General features: G+C 36.8%; 1 protein-coding gene across 1 annotated transcript; it reads right to left on the minus strand.

Annotated features, from left to right (window-relative positions):
- Positions 1–1,103: 1,103 nt before the first annotated feature.
- LOC132629027 (pectin acetylesterase 8-like) lies at positions 1,104–9,833 on the minus strand. Its single transcript, XM_060344773.1, has 13 exons — positions 9,382–9,833; positions 4,753–4,880; positions 4,572–4,654; positions 3,936–4,065; positions 3,776–3,855; positions 3,584–3,670; positions 3,206–3,330; positions 3,053–3,113; positions 2,205–2,258; positions 2,032–2,109; positions 1,807–1,909; positions 1,327–1,469; positions 1,104–1,247 (listed from the first exon to the last, which is right to left on the minus strand). Exons 1-13 carry the CDS (start codon positions 9,831–9,833, stop codon positions 1,104–1,106), a joined length of 1,668 nt encoding a protein of 555 aa, XP_060200756.1.
- Positions 9,834–13,102: the final 3,269 nt, after the last annotated feature.

A 13,102-nucleotide genomic window follows, 5' to 3' on the forward strand; every position in this document is an offset into this window, starting at 1 on the left:
TGCTATACACTTCGCCCAGCGAACTCGATATGTCGACATGAAATATTTTCTAAGTCTTGACCCGTTTTGAATGGGCTTTGGAGGATTATTTCCCAAACACTATAAAAAGATCCTTAGGTCATTTTGAATATAAGGGTTCAGATGTTTTATTTCACAGAGAGCAAGGGATAAGCCTTTTCATCGTAGGGTTATCTCTTTTACCTTCATTATTTCATCTTTTCTTAGATTGAACATGAAACCAATTGTTGTAATCCGATTATGAGTGGTTAAACTCTATAATTCTGGGATTGTGGTGTAACCATGAGTATTGACGTTCGAACACGTATTTTCATCTTAGTGGTTTATTCATATACGATTCTTTCTCTACTTATGTTCTTAATTGTTTGATTGCCTGCGCAACAGTCTAGTTAAGTTTACTATTTAATATATATACTTGGGAAAGATGTTATCAGATTAGAGAAGAAGTAAAGAGGGTGTGATCTGATTATCCCTATAGTTGGGTTAGGATTTGTGACTAGGATAGGAATATACTTAGTCGCCGCATTCAATTAAATACTGTAAATGAATTGCATTTTTAACAAGTCAATTTTTTTTATGTATATAGGCGGCGAACTGCTTCGAATCGACGAGTAGTGGTTTGGGAGAATACTACGAGATTAATAATCCGGTTAATTAGAAATCGTGAATAAAACTGCTAGGGTGAGGTACTTTCATTACTCAATACGATTGGTGAACCAACCACAACCCTGGAGTACTCACATCTCTGTGATAAACCCACTTAAATAAACGTTTGTGACAAATTGTTAGCATACTTATTTAGTTCTTTAGTTTTTGCATTAGTTTACAAAACAATCAAACATTCTGCACCCATACTTGCATAATTAGCAGTATTACTGCATACTAGTTTAACTGTTGATCATAAGTCTTTGTGGGTACGATATCTGACTATAAAAGTCAATATATCACTTGGCGACCACGTATACTTGCGTGTGCGTTGGGAGAAACATAGCACCTTTGGCTCATTGCTAAATAAAAAAGAAGATTCCTTGGTCTTGCATCTAAGGTTGAGCCAAATTAAAACCAACTTAGCAGTGGTGTCCTGATCAGAGTCGTTTTGGGGGGTCTTCACCTTGAGCTTGAGCCGGTTGAGGGGGTGGACGACATATTTGTGGCAAATCTTGTAGTTTGATCGGCTCTCGGTAGAGATCTCGTTCAAAGAACCAGTCACCAAATGCCTTTGCAACTGTCTGTTAAGATAAATGTAAATTCCACATCGATAGTTTAAACAAATTTGAAGTTTGACAAAAATTGGGAGCTATTGATTACCTTATTGTTCACCATGAGTAAAGGACTAGTCCAGCTGGTACTGTAGGAAATTTGTAGATGTATGAAGCAAGAGTTGACGAACATTCCTCTTTGTGAAGGGTTGTATGAGTTTGGTAATGCACTTACAAATTCTGCCCCAAAATCTGAAAACTCAAAGTCAAATGAATTATTTTAAAACAACAAAAAAACTCTAGCAGAATGTGATTCATGATCGATAAATCATACCATCTGATCTAGTACGATAAGTTATATCTTGATACCACACCAACTATATATTATAATGGTCGTGTTAGCCTTTAATTGAAGTGAAAAGAATTGTTATTGTTTAATAAAGACAATTTTTTTATTATTCTGATTTTGATTTTCATATCATGAATCATAGGTCGCGCTTTATCGCATTTTCAATGTGAAAAATATCCAATCTCGCAAAGGATTTTCCATGAAATACTATTATGATTCCGACATTATTGTGGCACTAACCTCGTAACATCTTTTGCTGATCGGAAGAGCAATTCTTGAAATCTGGCATACAATTTTCCTTAAAGTCATCTCTTTGTGCGGAGGGTATAACGGTAAATATTATCTGTAAATATACACCAAAAAGAATTTGATCAATAAAAATAACAAAGTACTATAGTTGAATTGGAAAAGGAAATTAAAAGAATATGCTTTTACTGTTGTGTATTTGGTGACTAATAAACAAACCTGGTATGAATCATAAGCAGAATTGATTATGAAAAGTGGTGTCTTGATATATTGTTGTAAATTTTGTGGGAAAAAACACTGCAAGTTATAATTTGTGAAATTATTAGTTTTAGATACATAAGAAAATAAGTCAGTTATATATGAACTGAGACTGGTGATGAAATTGCTCTTACCAATGTTGGATCCATTCTTGAAGTACATGATGAAGGCAACATCTTTGCTGAATTCTATAACCCAATAAAAGATTTCATGTAAGCATCTTGCAAGATGAGAATAATCAAATGTATTACAACAATTTTTTTTATTTCATCCTAATTATTGTTTGTGATATTTACACAAAGCTGAGTGACTACTTTTGTTGCGAATAAAAGTTTAGTGACTTTTGTGATACTGAAATGAGCACTTTATTCGTTTATAAAATAAGTTTAATGGTTTTAGTGAAATAAAGTAAAAATTGAGTGACCGTCAATGAAATTAACCTGGAATATAGTTATGACAAATCATGAAATCGAATATATATGTATTCACAAGTATATAAATTTTTCAATATGTATGAATGCATGTGGCAAGTGACCAGAACAATATATATTTCCCATCTACTTATGTTTTCGTGGATAGAGTTATTCGATATTTTTGCTGATAAGAGACAGCAGATACTTGGTGAAATGGATTAAGATGTGTGCCAAAGTACACCCAAACACCACTGTTATAAAAAATAAAATAAAAAGGACAAAATTAACACTCCCTCCATCTCAATTTATGTGGCGTCATTTGACTAGACATAGAGTTTAAAAAAGAAGATAAGATTTTTAAAAATTTTGGTCCAAAACAAGACTTAGATACTTGTGTGGCTCTAAATCATCTCATTAAGGGTCAAAAGAGATTTTTTGTCAAATTATTTATAAATTCGAGAGATGACATTCTTTTTATGACAGACCAAAAGAGAAACTATGCCACATAAATTGAGACATAGGAAGTACGTTATTTGTCTGTTCTAAAGAGAAAGATTGAGGAAGAGTACATGCAAGTTAACCACTGCAGCAAAGGTTGATTCCAATACTTTCCCTCTCTTGCCACCATTGCTAAAAGAAAGAAACTGTAATTATTATGTTGTTATTGACAAAATACAATTATGGTTCAATGCTTTTTAGTTTCTGAGTTATTTGAATCTTACTCAAGTAAAAAATAGCCACCATCCGAGAGGCATTTCACTCTAGGCGTGCTAGGTAATAGAGATCGAAAACGATCACAATGGATCATAGCAGCCAATCCACCAGCTGAATTGCCTGAAAGAATAGCCTGCCATCACAAAAATCCATTGATAACCGTCAGTAATATTCTTTGCACTATCATCACAATTTAATCTATATTATTTATTTTATCTTTCAAGTTATCATTCTTGTTTTAAAACACTAAGTGTTGTTATAGGTAACTTAATCTGATGGTATAATAATATTACAAACTATCAATTCACAACGCTTAAACTCCTTTCTTAACTTATTGTAGTTTTGTTTATTAAAATGATAGTTTAATTTGCACTAATTGACCATACATTTTTTGCATTCTTCATTCCTTTTGCTAGTAGCTCCTCCATAATTGTTTGAAAAATCCTTGCACCTCTATAATGTTGATTGGTAGCCTGAAAAAGAAGTTTGACATATTACCATAATTCCACTTCTATAACTTATAAATATATAGGACATAATTAAAGTCTAAATTTGATAACACAAATGTGGTGACGTACTTTATCGACTGATTCAACGTCTCCTGTGAATGAAGATCCATCGCAATATTTGATCATAATTCTGTGCCAATTGTAGAAGTCTGGAAAAAAATAACCATTAGTCAAGATCGTTATTATCCAATTAATAAGAAGTATATATAAAAAATATGTTCATATGTACCTGGATTATTGGTCTTGTTGTAATCTAGCAAGCCGCTAAAAACACGGGTGTTATTCATATGGTTAGAGGAACCCATGAAGTTGCCAAAACGGAGTCCACAATCTTCTACACTTCCACACCATCCTCCCCCCTAATTAATCACGTGCAAAGCTATTAATTAGCACTAGTCTACATTTTATTAACCATGATATAAACTAAGCACTGGTTTAAAATTTGGAAGCGAATTGATGTTGTTGTTGCAAATATGGATGTTAAATTTAGTCCATAAAATATAACCAGCCCAATTTTAAATAGGTTGGCGGGACATATACTCATGACAGTTTAATTCGGCACAAGTCAAATTAACACGTTAAATAAGTTACATGAAATGCCCATTTTAGAAAATACTACACTCAGTTGACGCTATATATATACCTTTCAGTTGGTATGCAACATGTAAGTTAGATACCCAAAATTATACAACGTACATAATTGTTGCATTGTAATTTCTTAAGGGACGATTTTGTGAATGATTATAGACGGAAAAATGTTTTATTCCGGGAAAAAACTCCAAGAGATAATTAGCTCATATTCAAGCCTCGAAGATTTTTTTATCGGAGATGCACGAAAATAAAGTTGTGGATAAATATGGCTCACCTCAAGAAAAACTACCCAATTATTGACTCCATCTCCAAACCCTTTGTCATAATGATATGCTGCTGGACTTCCGTCTAAACAAACTGTAAATGGTTTGTCACCACAAATCAAGTTAGTAAAATTACTCAAATAAAATTTCTCGAATCACTTTGATCTATCAAGAGTTAATTAAGGATTTGACCAGCTCCTTTTGAGACGGCGTCTTTAACAAGCGTTTTCTCAACGGTTGGTTGCAAAACCTCAGCTTTTACTTGTATCAATGAACAAATCACTAGGAATAAACACTGATGCCATCTTGATGATACACTTCTGTCAAAGGAAAAAAAAAAAGCAAATAATTACTATCTACTATAGACCAAAAGAACCACATCAAATTACGTGTGCTGATTATATTTCTATTTGGAGATATAGAATTAATGGAACTATTGTTTGCTCTTTGATCAACCCAAAATTACTGCTGGCATGTGGTAAAGGGCTGACTCCCTCGAGTCAACACTTTTGTTTTTTTGGTTAAGCATCTCCTTCTCACACATACACTTCCACTTATTCCGATTTAAGTGATTGTATTTTCTTCTTAGTCTGTTCCTAAAAGAAATGACACATTTATAAAATATGGAAATAATTCAACTTAATCTCTCACTCTATTAACGATAAAGTTTTATAGTCACACAAATATAATGCATGTTGATAATGGCAAATTTCAAAAGCCTTCATTTTTTTTAAAGTCCGCGTTCTATCAAATAGGTTACATATATAAATAAATAGAGCAGAAAGAGTACTATTTCAACCAAAGTATTAATATAAATTAAATATCTTTCACTGGAAAAATCTTGTGTATATAAAGGTTGTCTTTTTATAAGCTGAGATACCTCATTGTGGAGACCTCTTGTGCCTGCGAAGAAAAGACTTGCAATGGAGTTTTATTATTATGCCAATCCTAATTGTATTGTAATTGTCGTTTGAACAGGTATTCTCTGAGCAAATATATTAAAAATGCAGAGTCAATGCCAAGAAATGTGGTATTACGTTCGTTTATAATATTCACTCTTCATATCATTCATACGCGTATAAAACACCATTTTCTAAATATATGTATGGAGTGGAACTCTTTACGGAAAGCCAAATTAAATATTTACATTATATATATAACAATAAATATTCCTTAAAAAAGTAGAATAAGATAAAATTATCTGAATGTACTGAAAATTATTCACCAATGCCTAAAGTTCTTGAATTTGCAACGAGGATTTTTTTTTTTCTTTGTTAGTATTTATGTGTACGATATTCTCTTTTCTTTTGAAAAATTAAAAGTAATAATACAAATGCTCAAAATCCTGACTTCATGAAATCCATAACAAAATTGTGGCTATATTTGTAATTTTCAATCTCCCTAAAAAAATGCAAAATTATAAACTAATTTCTCCCTGGGAAATGATTGAAAACAAAGATGATAAAAAATTACAGGTGTCTATTACATAGTATGCAAGGCATATGGGTTTTTTTTTTTTTTTTTTTAAATATGGAAGGCATATCTAAAGCCTAAAGGTGCTTAATTATTTGGGCAATATGTAATATGCGAGCCCTATTGAATGGTAAAAACTTACTCCATCCTCGCGGTTTATATCAAACAAATAAATATACGGTGCGCGTTTTGCACACTAATCTCATTTAATTAAAATTTGTTTATATATTTTTATTTCATTAAATCAATTAACCATTATTATGAGACGGACCCGATTCTGATCTGGTAAAGTTCACTATCATCATATATGACTTAATTTCAAAAAAAAAAAAAAAAAAAAGAACCATCATCAAGTTGTATGTAGATTTTAGCGCTCACTAGGTTTCAAAGTGACACATCGTATTGGAGTGGGGCGATTGAAATGGAGGCTCACTTCCAGCATTTTGTGTGATAAAAGGTACCAGCAAGACTGAAGTGCAAGTTTTATAAAGTGGTGGTTAGACCGATTATGTTGTATGGGGCGGAGTGTTGGCCTGTTAAAAAAGCTCATGTTCAGAAAATGAAGGTAGCAGAAATGAGGATGTTGAGGTGCATGTGTGGGCATACCAGGAGATATAAGATTATAAATGAAGTGATTCGGGGGAAAGTAGGAGTAGCTCCAAGCGGGAAAAATTGTGGGAAGGGAGGTTGAGATGGCTTGGGAACATGCGGAGGAGATCTGCGGATGCTTGAGGTGCGAGAGCTAGTTGGCTGTGGTTGGGCTAAGAAGAGGGAAAGGTAGGCCTAAGAAGTCTTGGAGAGAGATGATTAGGCATGATATGGCGCAACTTCAGCTTGCCGAGGACATGACCCTTGATAAGAAGGTGTGGAGATCGAGTATAAGGGTAGAGGGTTAGTAGGTTGCACTCGATTTACTTTCCCATACTAGGAGTGGTACTATCTTTGTTTTTTCTGCTTATTATTAGATCCCTAATACTATTTGATTGTTTATTTCACACTGTCATCTTATTATTTGGTTGTTATTATTGCCTATTATTACTGATGCTTTTCATCTCTCTTTTCTTCTCTACTTGAGCCGGGGGTCTATCGAATACAGCCTCTCTACATGTCACAAGTTAGAAGTAAAGTCTGCATACACTCTACCCTTCTCAGACCCACCTGATGGGATTTTACTAGGTTGTTGTTGTTGTAGTTGTAAGGTTTCAAAGTGGTTCAAAAGCTAGGTATGGATCCAATTATTTGAGTTTGATGGAATTATGCTGTGCTTTAGAGGCATATTTTCGGAGATTTTAAAGCTTTAAGGTCTCAGTTAAAGCTAAGTATTGATTCTTTTTGATGCTTAGCTATTTTGGTTGGACTTTCGGTAAGGCAAAGCGTTCTGGCATTTTAGTTAGTTAAAATGACATTCACCACCAGTGTTTTAAAAGGCGGGCATGGGGGCGGGGCGTTTTATTATGTGAAAATATCAACATGTACTCCATACAAGTAGTGCTGCCATATCTTGAGTGCAAAAACTACAGCTGCCAACTCTAGGTCATGAGTCGGATAATTCTTTTCGTGAACCTTGAGCTGAAGAGATGCATAAGCTACAACGTTACCATGCTACATTAAGACGCATCCGAGACCAACTCCCGAAGCATCACAATAAACCACGAAACCTTCGGTTCCTTCTGGTAGAGTCAAAACTGGCGTAAAAGTCAGTCTCATTTTTAATTCCTCGAAACTGTGCTCACAGGCATCTGACCACTGAAATTTAACGTCCTTCTTCATCAGCTTGGTCAATGGTGCTGAAATAGACGAAAACCCCTCTACGAAACGTCGATAACAGCCTGCTAGACTTAAGAAATTGCGGATATCTGAAACTGATGCGGGTCTGGGCCAATTCTTACGGCCTCAATCTTCTGAGAGTCAACCTGAACACCCTCACCAGAAATCACATGACCTAAGAAGGCCACTGACTTGAGCCAAAATTCACACTTAGAGAATTTTGCATACAACTTGCGGTCCTTAAGAATCTGAAGAACTATACGAAGGTGTTCTACGTGCTCGGCCTCACTACCGGAGTAAATAAGGATATCATATATGAAGACAATGACAAAGAGGTCGAGGTATGGCTTGAAGACTCTGTTCATGAGGTCCATAAATGCCGCTGGGGCATTAGTCAAACCGAAGGACATGACAGAGAACTCGAAATGACCATATTTGGTTCTGAAGGCTGTCTTAGGAATATCTTGTCCCCTAACCTAAAGTTGATGGTAACCTGATCGGAGATCTATCTTGGAGTAACATTGGGCACCCTGAAGCTGATCAAATAAGTCATCTATTCGTGGAAGAGGGTATTTGTTCTTGACCGTGACTTTATTGAGCTGACGATAGTCAATGTACATACGCAAAGAACCATCTTTCTTGCGAACGAAAAGGACTGGGGCACCCCATGGAGAGACACTAGGTCGGATAAAACCCTTGTCTAAAAGATCTTTGAGTTGAGCCTTAAGCTCACGTAATTCTGTTGGAGCCATCCTATAAGGTGGAATAGATATAGGTTTCGTACCTGGGAGTAGGTCAATTGCGAAATCAATTTCCCTATCAGGAGGGATTTCGGGAAGTTCCTCGGGAAAGACTTCTGGAAACTCATTAACAACAGAGACTGACTGAAAAGTTGGGGTCTGGGAAGTTGAATCCCTAACCTGAACGAGATGATAGATATAATCCTTAGACACCATTTTTCTTGCCTTGAGGTAAGAAATAAACCTACCCTTAGGACTCACTGAATCACCCTTCCACTCTAAGACTGGCTCATCCGGAAACTTGAAATTTACAGTGTTGGTTCTACAATCAACTGACGCATAACATGAATATAACCAGTCCATGCCCATGATTACATCAAAATCTACCATTTCTAACTCACATAGGTCAGCTGGAACAACATGGTGATAGACTCTGACTGGACAACCCCTTATAGACACATCGAGCTATGATTGACTCACCAACTGGAGTTGACACTTCAAAAGGTTCTTTTAGCTTTTCAGGTTCGATACCAAATTTCCTAGCAACATAAGGGGTGACATAGGATAAGGTGGATCCAGGGTCCATGAGAGCATAAACATCGAAACTAAAAATAGTGAGTATCCCTGTAACAACATCAGTACGGGCATCGATATCCTGGAGCCCGGTCAAAGCATACAAAAGGTTTGGGCCACGCTCGTGTTGCCGGATCCAGCTGGTACATGTCCTGCCCGATTCTGGTTATTATGAGGAGCTGATGAATTTACTGACTGAGTCTGATTACCTCCTGTGCCTTGTCTGATTGAAGGGCAATTTCGCTGAACATGGCCCGGCTAGCCACACCCATAGCAAATATTTGATCCAGAGTGGCACTCCCCCGGATGCCTCTTCCCACACTTAGCACAAATCAGATTGGTGAAGTTACTCTGAGTCACACTGGCCTGAGACTGGGAGCCTGACCACCTAAAATTCTGTTGACGGTTATCTTTCCTGAACATGGAAACTGGAGCACTTGTCGTGGACGGAGTAAGTCCGGCTGACCTGTTCTTAAAGAACTTTCTATTTTCATTACCTATGAACTGTCCGGTAGACTTGGCCCTCTTGTTGAACTCCTTGTCTTTATTTTTTTGTAAGGCTTCTTCCTCCTTCATCCTTGTCTCATTCCCTTCTACGAAAGCAACCATCTTGGAGATAGTCATCCCCCCATTATGTGTCGCAATATTAGCCCCATCATACAAATAGGGATCAAGACCCCTAACAAACCTCCTCACTCGTGCCCTCATGTCCGGTACCATATTTTGAGCATGCTTAGCCAGACTGATAAATTCTAAATAGTAGTCCTGAACTGACCTACCATTCTGTTTAAGCTTCAGGAATTACTCATCCTTAGCTTCTCTGACTTCTGTTGGCATGAAGTGGTCCAGGAATGCACTTGTGAATTCATCCCATGTAGCATCAGGTGCATCCTCGCCTCGGAAAAATTCTCAAGATTCATACCAGGTGTTAGCAATGCTCTGCAGCTGATGAGCTCCAAAAGTAGCTGCTTCGATTGTCTTAACTGTCATAATCCTGAAGATTTTATGAAGAGCATCGATGTAGTCCTGAGGGTCCTCATCTTTCTTTGTCCCCGTAAAGACTGGGGGATTCATCCTGAGAAAGTCCTTAGTCTTAGAAGACTCTCCATTACCTCTTGAGCTTGACCCAGACTCTGACGTTCGGTCTGAGCTGCTGCCAGTTGTGTGAGCATATTGATAGCATTCCTAACATCCCCATCCGAATCAATTGGAGGTGTTACTGTAGGAGCGGTTGGGGCTGCTGTCTGAGTCGGAATAGTCTTATCACGAGTTGCTTCTGCAGTAGCCCCTTGGCTGGTAGCTGTAACCTTTCTGGTGTATTTCCTTTTCGCAGGCATTTTTTGAAAATACGTACACGCATGAATTAGAAAGACATCTTAAAAGCACTGCGCTAACTGCACGATCTAGAATATGAAAGAAGTGACAATCCTGAATGTCTTGGTGGTCAACTGTTTATATGTATGGTGCCCTCACACATATAAAAGTGACCCCACCGGACACGTTTTCATAGACTCCCTAAAGACACTTGAACCTAGGTTCTGATACCAAGCTTTGTCACGCCCCGAACCATGGCCTAGGCGTAACACGGCACTCGAGCCTTGCTTGCATGTGTCCGAGCGAACCTCATGGCTTGCTTGTCAACATGGGCATCAAAACATACAATCTATATGATGCAATTTAAATGAATCATGAAATTTAATTTGCGGAATAAACTCTTAGAATTTTCTTATAACATGAAATATCATGAAAACATAATAGTCTGCAAACATGAAAGCATAGCTGACTCTGTGAACTAATATATCTCTATGAAACCTCTAAAACATGTCTGAATACTAAGTACCAGGACATGGCCCTGGACTACCATAAACTGAATACTAATGCAGACTCCATGTTGAACCCCGAGAGGAGTGGGGCTCACCAATAAGCTGATAACTGAGGTGATCCTACTGCGCAGGTGTATGCTCCTGAAAACTAGTATCTGCACCGTGAAGTGCAGGCCCCGGACAAAAGGGACGTTAGTACATGGTGAATAGTACTAGTATGTAAAACCTGCTGAAACGAAGAACATGGCACAACATAGGTACAGGACGTGAACCGAAACTGAATGTAACTTGAACATGAGCATGAAACGTGAGTAAAGTCTGAAAACAGTAAACCAATGGAAAATACATGTATGTAAAACTACTTGTAATGTGGGGAACGCTATAGTATAACCGACAACATGATCTGGTACTTGCGTCCTACTAGGAGAACACTCACACCTTACCAGGGATATGAGATTTAAGTGATAATAAGCATGTAAGGATCCAAACTGCATAATGAATGTGTTGCCTCCTTGCTGACAACCCTTATCCTATGATGGCAACGTAGTTTCAGGCTATCTGAGCCTTCTCGGTTAACTACGCAATTTCCAAAAATATGAACTTGATATAGTTGGCTAAGAAGCCCATGATCTTCATGAAATAACTTGTAAATAACTTTTAATCATGATTTCACGAAATAACTTGTAACATGGTTTCATGAATATCTTATAATATGGTTTCATGAGATAACTTGTCATAGTTTTGCAAACATGTTCTTGATTCATGAGTAATAACAATAGTTCAAAATCATATATATATAATTGACTTGAAACATTCTTGTAACTTGCTACATAAAATCATAAAGTTTCGTATAAACATAATAAGAACACATGAGGAAGAATTCATGATTCATGGATTAAGCTAGGGTTCCTAATAACCCTAATGGAAGATTAGGAATACAATAACGAATATAGATACAAAATTCATGTACATAAATACATAATTACGGGCTACCAATATGTTGGGTTTAATGCCCTAGGGTTTGAACTTCATAGATATCAAGAAACGGAGCATGGGGAAGAACGTAGAGATTCCCACATGTGGATGGAAGTTCTACATACCTTAATTGCTCCAAAATCTTGAATTAGAGACTTGAATTTTGGAGGAGATTTCCTAAATCTTGATTCTTGAACCTTGAGATGGGTTTTCTTGATAACCCTAGATTAGGAACAATGATTTCTTGCTTAGATCAGTAGAGTGTATGTTAGAATTGTGTTGGAAGGGTTTACTCAAGTTAGAAAGGGATTAGGGACTTGAATTCAACTTAGAATCATGATAAAACTTACCTTGGAAGGTTCTTGAGGTTTGAGACTTGTTCTCTATGAATTTAGGGTGATATTTCGTGACTAGGGGTGTTAGGGAAATAAACCCCAAGCTTAAATATAACTTAAAACGCGAAATCCTGACTTTTGACCCGAACCCGACCTGTTACGCGATGGGTCCGCGATGCGGGGCTGCCGCGCGACATTCTTCAGGTCGATACTCAGAGTTGTACGATCGGCCCGCGCACCCGCACGTGCCCTGGAAAGCGACATGTGTCGATTCTATGCAGTTTTGGGTAAAATGGTCATAACTTCTTGTACAGAGCTCTGTTTGGGCTCCACAATATACCGTTGGAAATATATTTCAAAGCGCTACAACTTTCATGTTTTACATTTTCTCAAATTCTCAACAGATTTTCACGAAAATTGACCGTACGGCAGACGTATCGAAAATTTAGCCGATTCTATAGAATTTTAAGTGCCTTATTATTAGCCATATTGAGACGATCATATCTCCTTAATCCGATCTCTGATTAGCCTGGTCCTTATATCGTTAGAAAGGTATTTCTACGTGCTACAACTTTCATTGAGGGTACTTTCCCAAATTCCCAACTAATCAAGGAGTTATCGCTGCCCGAAGTAGGCCTATCAACCATTTTCGCAAAACGTTCAAACCTTCAGTTTTTCCACTAAAGCTCTAATGATATGAGTCTAACCTTAGTTCCAAGATACGGGGTGTAACAGAAATGTAACAATTTTTTTTTTTTTTTGCATTTCGTTGGAATATGAACGAAATATGATTTTTTTTTATTTCGTTTATTAAAAAACGAAATAGGAATATATATATATATATATATATATATAT

Source organism: Lycium barbarum, chromosome 2 (assembly GCF_019175385.1).
Source record: "Lycium barbarum isolate Lr01 chromosome 2, ASM1917538v2, whole genome shotgun sequence".
In the NCBI taxonomy this organism is placed as follows: domain Eukaryota; kingdom Viridiplantae; phylum Streptophyta; class Magnoliopsida; order Solanales; family Solanaceae; genus Lycium; species Lycium barbarum.

Excerpts from the sequence above, each read along its gene's own strand:
- LOC132629027 (XM_060344773.1), bottom strand. The coding sequence starts at position 9,833 with ATGGTACCGGACATGAGGGCACGAGTGAGGAGGTTTGTTAGGGGTCTT. Across the intron at positions 3,671-3,775 it reads ACGTTGAATCAGTCGATAAA|GCTACCAATCAACATTATAG; the intron begins GTACGTCACCAC and ends CTTCTTTTTCAG. Across the intron at positions 3,114-3,205 it reads GGTGGCTATTTTTTACTTGA|CAATGGTGGCAAGAGAGGGA; the intron begins GTAAGATTCAAA and ends TCTTTCTTTTAG.